Genomic DNA, 10056 nt, shown 5'->3' with positions numbered 1-10056 from the left:
TAGAACCACCTGAAAGGAGGTTGTAGCGAGGTGGGTGTTGGTCTCTTCTCCCAAGTAACAAGCGATAGGACGAGAGGAAACGGCCTCAAGTTGTGCCAGGGGAGGTTTAAATTGGACGTGAGGAAAAATTTCTCTACTGAAAGAGTGGTTAAACATTGGAAGAGGCTGCCCAGGGAAGTGGTGGAGTCCCCATCCCTGGAGGTATTTAAAAGACGTGTAGATGAGGCGCTTAGGGACATGGTTTAGTGGGCATGGTGGTGTTGGGTCGACGGTTGGACTCGATGATCTTAGAGGTCTCTTCCAACCTTAATATTCTATGATTCTATGATATACGTGAGCACGTTCATGTGTGTGCACTGGGGCACAGGGCGGTGCACCAAGTGGTGAGTGCGTGTCGGTGTACGGGCACGTGCCTGTGAGCACAGGGGGGTGTGCGTGGGGGCACGCCTACATGTGTGAAGGCGCCGGGTGCCTCCCGTGGAGGAGCCTGCTCTGTGCCAGCCCTGGGTGCCGGGTTCCCCAGTTCCCTCGCAGCCGGTTATGGGGCTGGGCGCAGGACCCGGGGCCCTCGCTGGCTGCTCGCGGCTCTGCTCCTCCCCACAGGCAGCGTGCAAAGGCCTTGCTGTGCCTTGGGGAGTCCCCCGGTCCCCCAACACTGCTCAGGGGGCTCTGGGCTGTGAGAGGTATCACTGGGCCTCCCACACCGGCAGAGGAGACTTTCTGGGTGCCCAGGGGTGAGTGCCAAGTTTGCTGCTGCCCCAGAGCCACCGGGTTGTCGGAGCGAGAGCAGCCCGGGTGGCAGGAAACACCTGCACAAAAGTGTGGGCATGGCTGGGGCTTCTGCACAGAACCGTCCTGCTGCCGAGTGTGCTTTAAGGAAAAAAAAAAAACCACCCCATTTGTTTCTGCTGCAACAAAACCCGAAAAGATTCAAAACCTCTTTCAGGACACCCACCCAGCGAGAAGAGCTCGGGTCGAGCTCCCGGGCTGGCTGCAGGCAGCAGAAGTGCCCCGGGATGGAACCCGGGCTCCAGGGCAGAGCCGTGCCAGTGGCAGACCCTTGCCACAGGGGCCACAGCTTCGCCGGCCTTTCCCCCCCCCCCCGTAAAAGCTACTGTGGGGGAAGTATTTCAGCAGGGGAAATAGGAAGCAGTGTCTGGGTGGCGATAGCAGCCCCGGGGAGCTCCGTGACCTCCTGTGAGCTTCCTGGGCAGATTCTGCAGATAAGCGGAGGGAATGCTGCAGTCTCAACTGCCCGGAGGGTTTTAAGGGGAAGAGGTTTAGATAAGAGGGGCTCCCCGGGGCCGCAGGAGAGCTCTGTGCAGCCTGCAGAGCTCCAGGGGGGCTTCCCCTTTTACAGGAGAAATTTGGTCCCTGCCCGTAAAGGCCGAGAGCTGCAGGACTGCCTCAGCATCCCCACACTGGCAGGAAAAGGCTCACCACATGCAAGGGTGGGACCTCCCTGCAGGCAGCAAATGGCCAGCCTGCTCCGGAGGCAGCCTCGCGTGCCCCATCCCTGGGCAGGCTGCAGGGCCGGGAGTGAGAACAGAAGGGCCGCGGCTCTGCCCCAGCACTGCTCCCTCACGGGTGCTTTGACCAATGCGTAAGCGAGGCTCAAGCCAGAAAACACACGGCTTGTCAGTAAGAAGGGTGAAAAATTCATCTTTCCTCCTCTGCTGGAAGAAGTTTGATCTTCCCTGCGTTACTCCCCTGTTCAAGCTCGACGCCTTGCAAGGCACAAGAGACAAATCAGAGTTTAGCAGTGTTTAGAGGCTGTTGATGGAAAACAAGTCAGAGTCACTCCCACAGCCTGTCGCTTTGCAGCTTGCCAGGTAGCAAGAGCAGTTTAGGAGGCAGCTGCACAACTCCAGGGGTGCAAGCGCTGTGCTCCCCACCACCAGCTTCTCAGCCAGGGTACCTGCCCCAGCACACGTCCCTGGGGAAGGGGGAGCAGGGAGCCTCAGACACATGGGCTTTCTGATGGAGAGGAGGGAAGAGCTCCAAGGAAAGATGGAGGTGCTCCCCAAATCCTACACTCCTCCTCAGACAGGCAGGAGCAGAAAGCTGGGTGCACCCCTAGTTCATGGTGGAGGGGGGTAAAGCACGTGACTCCAGCCAGCAGGCCCCCAGAAAATTCCCCTCCCCTGCATTAGACCTGCCATTCATGTAACACTCAAGTTCCTACCAGATCATGACCAAAACCATTTATTACAGGAGTTATTTAAACTCAATTATTGCACAGCTTCCTTAAAAAAACCAAACAGGCAGCAACAAGCACACCTCAGCTCCAGCACAGGCTCCTTCTACCTGCACAGGACTCTGCTCTTTTCACCCTGGTTTCAACCAGCCCGGAGCCAAACAAAGCCCAAAGAGCAGAAGAAAGACACCTACCTCCTGCCCAGGGAGCCAAGGCTTCCCCGCTGCCCCCCACTCCAGCAGCCCCCCTGCCCCAGCAGCAGAGCACACCCAGCTGGCCCCAGCCCTAGCCTGGCTGCCCCGGGGATTTGTAGCCCTGTGGCTCTGCCTCCTTTGCTCTCCTGCTGCTGGGGGGGCATAAAAGCAGGGCTGGCAGCAGCACCCCATCTCCTTAGTGAGAGCTCTGTGCTTGGCTGCTTTCATGGTCTCCCCTTCCTTAAAATCTTGCTGTGGCCGGAGTAGAAGAAAAGCTCCTTCTCTGCTTGGATCATCCTATCTGCCCATCTCTCCTTATGTGCTAATTGGGTGCTGCAGGCTACAGTAGTTCATTAATGAGCCAGGCAGCGGGGGATCTCCTAGCTCTGTCCTTCTGGGGTTTGCCTCTCTCCCCAGCTTCACACGGGCTTTGCCCGGGAACCACTTTTCTCCCCAGCAAGGCTCAGTTGCTGCTTCTGACTCTCTGCCTTCCCACCCCGGCCAAGGGAAGAGTTTTCTCTACTGCTGAGCACCCCTGAGCATTAGCAAATTTTGTTATAGAGTATATATGTATTCCAGAAGTCATCCCCTTTACACCTGAATGAGTTACAGGGGGTTCAGCACATGAAATACAGGTGCGATGGAGGGAAGGTGGAGAAGGGAGCTGGGCTGTGTGGGACAAGGTGGACACCAGGGAGCATCCCTGCCTGGCTGTGCCTGACTCCCTCACACATGAGGTTCACTGCTGGGTGCACACAGCAGCACTAGAAACTGAGCCTGGCTCTGAAAATTAATTTCCAAAATACTCCTGCATCCATCCCCTTCCCGCTGTCCCTCCTCGCTTGGGCTCTGCCTTGCAGGTCCCCAAAATAAGCAGCCCAGGGCTGGGATCTGCCTGGAGGAGGTGGTAGGGAAGCAGCTCTTGGTGCTTCCAGAAAAATCACTGTTCCCTTTCGGGAAGGGGTGAGTTACAAGAAGGCTTGTGCACCAGGACAGAACATCTCCACTTTCAGCTGACTCCGCAGCCAGAGCTTGGAAATCATGATTTTGGGGCAGAGCTGGTTGCATAGTATAAATCAGCATCCCTGCCCCTGAAACCAGCCCGGCTACGTGGAGCTACGGCGCCCGAACTCCCGTGGCAAGGGAAAACTCGTCTCTCCAGGCAAAACCACTTGCATGGGACCGTGTGCATGGAAGAGCTCAGGTTTTCTGCTCCCAGCCCTGTTTCCATCGGGAGTCAGCCCTTCCAACGCCAAAAGCGCGGAGGTTTCACCTGCCAGGCGTTATTTCTGTCTTCCAGGCAGCTGCCCTGAAACGCCACTAACACTGGAGAAAAGGCAAATTTCCTACGCTCTTAAAATTACCCGAGAAAGCTTGAAAGTCTTCAGCTGTTAAAACTTTGGTGCTCAAAATGGCTCTTGCAGAAGGTGCTGCCAAACTCCCCACCTTTGCCCACCTTGAGGGTCCTGTACCCTCTGCCCCCCCGCGCACCCCCATCATGCAGCCGGCGACTATTTCTGCCTTAGCACTGCGGTGAGGGCTTTAATTTAAGAAAGCCATTTAGTTCTTTTTTTAAAGCATGAAAATGACCTCCAGATATGGCATAATGGGATCCAGTTACCTAAAAAAAAAAAATCCAACTGATTCCTCCTCCCGACTCCTTCAGAGAGGCGTGTTATTATCTCCAGTAATAAATGTTGGAGCAGGAGGAGCAACATGTGATTTTCTTTTTTTTCCCCTGTTCCACACAAAATCTGTGGCAGAATAAGTTTGTCCACGTGGGCGCGGAGGGGTTCGCTGTCCCTTTTTTCCCAGCGATGGCTGGAATCCGGCTGGATGCATGTTTTCATTACAAATCTCAGCGATGCTTGTCTGCGCCGTCGCTGTTTGTTCCCCTTTGCTCCCTCCTCTGAAGCCCAGCCTTGTGCAGGGTGGGAAGGAGGGATCCCACCTCCTGACCGAACACAGGAGGAATTTTGCTTATATAGGAATATAAGCTTATATAGGAATAACCTACAGGAATAACCACAGCTGTCGTACCACAGACATTTACTTCCAGCTGCCTTTGGTTTTGACAGAGCAGGGATGCTCCACATGGCTTCTCGAATAAAATGATTATAAAAATACTGAAACAAAGCTTTGCAGCAGTGAACAACGTTAACGAATCCTCTCCAAAATGAAGCCTTGAAATACACTCGACTCGGCCTCACAAATAGATGCCCACTCCCGTGACCTGTTTTTTGGGGGAGTGGGTTGTCACAGTGGATGAATTGCCCAGCGCTGGGCAGGAGCAGAGGGAATATGCACAGAGGAGGGCACAGGCACACAGGAGGCAAGAGCGTGCCCAAAGCCCGGCCCCGTGGGACGTCCCAGCAGAGAGTGGTGCCGCAGCAGTCGTCGGTGGGGCTGCGGGTTCGTGCTGGAGCAGTGGAGTCCTTGCCCTTAAAGATCTGGGTTCCCATGCTGCCAGAGTCCGCCTGGGCACCAGCGAGGGGCTGGACCCGCTTTCGGGGCGACACTCTGCAATAAACCCTTTAGCGAGGTGGAAAACTGCCCTACAAATACAGCCAAATATGGCATTAGATTCTATCAGATTCTCAGTTGCTGTCACTGATAAAGGAGCGATACTTTACACAGTAGAACGTATTTAGTGGGAGCCAGAAAACATTATCAGCAAAGCAGAGAAGAGCAGGGTCACGGTTACAGCCCGTCTGTGTACTCCCAGGCGGGGGGTCCTTGGTGGTGTCGGGGGGCGGAGAGCAGAAGCAAACCTCCCTGGCGGCTGTGGGACCAGGGGGGTCAGGGGAGCTGCTTCCCAGCAGCCGCGCAGGAGGGACAGGAGCACCTTTGCCATCTCCTTTGCACCGAGACGCGAATGCACCACACCCTCCACCCAGGTCCCCCTGGCATTTGGATATAACAAATGCATTTGGATATAACATTTCTCTCTGTCCTGCTTCCCAGGAGCTGCTAGCTCTGCCTGGCATCAGCATGAAAAAAAGTCAGTCTGAGGCGACCCATGGGTTTGGGAGCTTCAGCCCAGGTGAATAATGCAGCCAAAGGGGCAAGCAGGGTGGGTGCCAGGTGCGGGGAGCCAGGCAGCTCACCCGCCACCCCCAGCCCACCCTCACCTCCCGCCACCGGCCTCTTCCACACTCTGCCTGGCCGGTCTCTGGACTGGCCTACCCCAATGCAAGGGGTAGTTTTTTATTCCCAGCATCCTTGCTATATGGGTGAGGTCTCCAAATGCAGAGGGATGATTTCATCCTCATCCCGCTCCGCACCTCCGGCTCAACCTCATCCTCTTCAAGGTTGCTCCAAGGAAACGTCCAAGCCTACGAGAGCAGCAGCTCCACTGCCAAGCCAGCTCCTGCCTGAGCGGAAAGCCAGCCTGTGTCCTGCTGGCACTGCCGGCAGCAGGAGCAGCCTGCGGGGCTGGGTGCCGGCTCACACCCTCTGCGCTGCGCTGTAGGGCTCTACTCTGGGCTGTGGGGCTGACGGCATGTTGGCGTAGATCTCCTGCCGCTCCAGCAGGGAATTCCGCACGCTGGCATATATAGCCTCTTTTTCCTCTTCCAAACGCTGGGAAAGGAGTGGGATAAACAAAAAACATCCTTTGTGGGGTTTATCCAGGGGAACACCATCTGCTGGAACCTCTCTCAGCTGCTTTAAGCACCCAGGAGCAGCCGTGGGATCCGCAGAGGGCACCTACATTATCCAGGGTCATTTGCACCCCAGCTTGGCATGTCCCTTTGCAGCCCCCTCCCTACCCACCCAACCCATCCCGCTGCCCACGCCGCCACCCACCCGCCCCGGCTTTCCACCCACCGCTTTGAGCTCGGCACTGCTTTGCATTCTCCTACCTTATTGCTCTGCTTGACCTCTGCGTATTCGGTCGTGGTGTTTGCCAAGCAGCGGAAAGCCTTGGCATTGCTGTACAACTGGCTCTCGGCTGTGCCCGCACCGTGGTTAATGTCTGCGTAGTTCAAGGCATCCGCTCCCTGACACACCAAGGAGAGGGATGAGCTCTGAACCTGCTGCTGCTCCCCTGCCTGCAGCCCGCAGGGGTGGGAACATCTCCCGTCCTGCTGCCTTTCCTGATGAGAGCCGAGACAGCTGCAGGAGCGCTGGGGGAAAATTTAACCTGCAGCAAGGGCTGGCTCAACATTCCCCAGGGGAAATCTGGTTAGTGACACCGGCCCCTCCTCGAAAGCTGGCAGAAAACATTAGAAAATGCTTCCCAAGCAGCGACCGAAGATCGGCTGCCCCACAGTCTCCTCAGGTGTGCTTTGCTGCAGGTTCCCAAGACTGTTTCACCCAGAGAAGCAGCTCCCGTGCTTGGAGGGGCGTGGGGAGAAACCTCTTGGCTCAATCCTAAATTCCCTTCCCAGGAACACTCTGCGATAGTCACACAAAATCCCTGGTCTTTCTGTTGGCGAACGGAGCCCGAAAGATCCCTCCCAGCCTAAAGGGCCATGAACCTGGCTGAAAGCAAACGGATCTGGCAGCTCGTTTGCTCAGCTCAGGATGTAATGTTTCCCGTCCCCAGGCAAGTTTGGAGCACACCATCCCAAGACCTCATGCGGTTTGCCTTACTGTATGCGATGCGCTGCGAGTTCTGTCCATCTCTATAGCGGCTCTGGAGAGGGCTGGATGAAGCACAGACATGGTTAGACAGGAGTGAAACCAGAGGAAAAAAAGCATATTAAAAACTGCGCTGCTGCTGTGAATCTCGTTGTAAAGCAGGAAGGGAACCTGTTGCCCCATCAACCATCTAAACTGGAGCAGTTCTTCAAATAAAACCAGACCCCACCCGCCAGCTGGTGACATCCCCTCCCGTCCCTCTCCGTCCTTCACACTGGCCTTAAACTTTGCATCAAGCCTAGTGCAAGCCTGGCCTACGCAACTGAGTGCGTCTGGAGAAGCTGACGGTGCCCAGACAAACTCAAGTGGGTGCCGTGCTGGCCAGCACCCATCCTGAGAGCTGCCATTCCCCACTCCCACGGGGATCAGACCTGTGGGATGGTCGCACCGCTCCCTCAGGGGAAGGAGACCTCCTTGGTGGAGGTCTCAGTGACGGACCCAGGAACTGGATGGATCAGGGAGGGAATGGGAGAGAAAAAAGAAATATAGAGGAAAAAACAAGTATAGCAGAAGACAGGCTCTGGTGCAGAAACAGCGTGTGTGCGGCAGTGACAGCTTCACTTACCCTTCTTGCTCTTCCTGGACAGCATTACCAAAACACCAGCAGCAACTGCAAGCAAAAGAAGAACTACTACGATGCCTGGAGTGAGGATGTGCTCAATCACGTTCAAGCTGCAAGAAAAAAGTTTCTGTTCTCACACTTCTCGGAAGCAGACTCAGGAGGAACCAGCATGGAGCAGGCACACAGCGAGCTGCTGTGGGTGACAGGGTTTGCCTTGGGAGGAAAGGAATCGGGCGTGGGGGTGGTTAGGCTGCAAGCTGGGCACGGAGCAAAGCAAACTGAAAACTGCAGAAGCAAAGGGGCACTCGGGTCTGAGAGCTGCTGCGTCTTCACTATTTTAAGGATCAGTTCCTGCACCTAATTTTGCTCTGGTTTAGCTCCACTATTTGCTGACCTTGTTGTAATGGGCAACCAGGCAAGGTCAGTGTGCCAGCTACCCCTTGAGCGTGCTGATGGGAAGCCTCAGCTTTGCCCCCTTCCTGCATCACCTCCAAGAGGCAGGAGCGGAGGGAGGAAGCTCTGCCACTTCGGTCTCGTGCTTTCTCAACTATCTCTGCCAGGCTGCACGTGACTACAAAGCAGAAGAGGACCCAGCCCAGCACTTGGTTTCTCACAAGCAAATGGTCCCTCTGAATTTTGGGGAAGGAAACGGGGTCAGTGCTGCAGCGAGAAACCACTTGTCACATGGTGATAACCTGCGCCTTGCTTCAGCTGCAAGATTGACATGGGACAAGCAGGGCTTTGCCGGGGCCAAGCGACCAGGGGCGCTGGGATTATTTTCCATGTGGAGTGGCTGGCTGAGAGGATGAAACGCTGGTCTCTAAAGGCAAAAGCAGGAGGTCTGAATCCTTAAGGGAGATGTGAAGAGCCTGGGGGGTTGCAGGGCTCCAGCTGCCCCAGAGACCTCATGGAGGGAGGTGGCCGCTGCGAACAGGAGCTGGTACTCACTGTGGAGGGCTGGAGCCTTCGTGGTGGGAGGGATTTGATCCTGGTTGCATGGCTTCCCCCTGGGGAGTTGTCTGTGTGGGGGCTGATACAGAGCTAGTGAGATCGGGGTGCTCAGTGGTCAGGGTGTAGGGTGATGCCGGGGAGGAGGAAGAAGGAGCTGTAACAAAAAGAGGAGAGGCTCTGTCGGTCTCCCTGCCTCCGTGGGGGAAAATGCTGTGGGTTTTGCAGCGAGACAGAAGTGACCCACTTACCGTCACACCAGGAGAAGCTGGGTCCACTCTGCCACGTCCAGAGCGCACTCCTTGAGGTGGGAGGGCTGTAATCCCCTGCCCCTGCCCCGGAGGCTTTTCGTGGTCCCGGTCCCCCCCCCCCCCCCCCGAAATGTGCACACGCACATGCACAGGCAGCAGAGTTCACCCTGCAGGAAGGGGGTCTGGGCACCCTGTGCCCAGCCCGGCACCAACACAAGAGCCCAGGTAAGTGTCCCACCCCAGGGGCTCATCCCTGGCGAGGGGACGGAGAGGGATGTTCCCTAAGCCCAGGGCCTGGTACCCACAGGCACTGGCTGCCCCACAGCGGGAAATGGGGCGGCATAGGGGGGTGAGGAACTCCCTGGTGTTATAAAATAAAGCAAGGAGAGCAAAGACAGGGCTAGCAGGATCTGATGAGAGGGGAAGATGGAGCACGGAGAGCAGGGTGGTGCACCCCAGCGATGGCGGTGGCTGACCCTGGGGCACCAAGAAGGGGCCGTGGTGAGACCTGGGCACGGGGAATGGGTGAAGATGGCACCTGCTACGGCAGCTGACTGCCAAGCCCTGGTGACACAGTCTGGGGCTACCCCACGGGGCCCGGGCACCCACCTCCTCCAGGCTACCCCTCCCTGCAGTCCCCGCTCCCAGCACTTGGAGGGGGACAAACCAACGCTGGACCTGGGGGACCCACAAGTACTGACCTGGGGACAAGATCACGTTCACAGTGTCACTGTCATCACGACTGGTTATGCCTGTTCGCACCCCACAGCGGTAGGTGCCCGCGTCCTCCTTGGTCAGGCCCTTCATGGTGACCATGAACACCCGCTCTATACGGTTGTCCCGGATGGAGAATCGGTCCCACCACACCATGGGATGCTGCTCCGAGGTGATGATGATGTCAACAGCACAGGTATAAACAAATGCCGGCTTGCACCAGAATTTTGGCTTCATCTCGTGACCGGGTTGGTACGTGCAGTTCACCGAGAGGGACCCTCCCAGGAATCCCCACACAGTGCCAGGTCCCTTCACCGCCCAGCAGCCTGCGGAGACACAGGGAGCCACAGGAGTGCTGCTGCCACACCGGCACCTCCTGCCCCATGGGGCCATTCCAGTGCGGGGCTTGAGCCCCAGGGGTCCCCTCAGCCCTACCTGGCAGCATCATCAAGGCGAGCAGCAGGAGCCTCATGGGCAGGCTGGCGTGGGCTGCGCGTCAGGGCAGCCCTCCTGCCCCTCACGCTCCTTCTTCGTTGTGTCTCTGGG

At 56.9% G+C, this 10056-nt stretch overlaps 1 protein-coding gene across 1 annotated transcript; it reads right to left on the bottom strand.

Annotated features, from left to right (window-relative positions):
- Positions 1 to 4428: 4428 nt before the first annotated feature.
- On the bottom strand, positions 4429 to 10056 carry LOC143168008 (uncharacterized). The gene is made up of 7 exons (XM_076354043.1): positions 9946 to 10056; positions 9498 to 9836; positions 8546 to 8702; positions 7601 to 7707; positions 6988 to 7040; positions 6255 to 6392; positions 4429 to 5973 (listed from the first exon to the last, which is right to left on the bottom strand). Exons 1-7 carry the CDS (start codon positions 9980 to 9982, stop codon positions 5839 to 5841), a joined length of 966 nt encoding a protein of 321 aa, XP_076210158.1. The 5' UTR covers positions 9983 to 10056; the 3' UTR covers positions 4429 to 5838.

Source organism: Aptenodytes patagonicus, chromosome 16 (assembly GCF_965638725.1).
Source record: "Aptenodytes patagonicus chromosome 16, bAptPat1.pri.cur, whole genome shotgun sequence".
In the NCBI taxonomy this organism is placed as follows: domain Eukaryota; kingdom Metazoa; phylum Chordata; class Aves; order Sphenisciformes; family Spheniscidae; genus Aptenodytes; species Aptenodytes patagonicus.
This window is presented reverse-complemented; position numbering and strand designations above follow the sequence as displayed.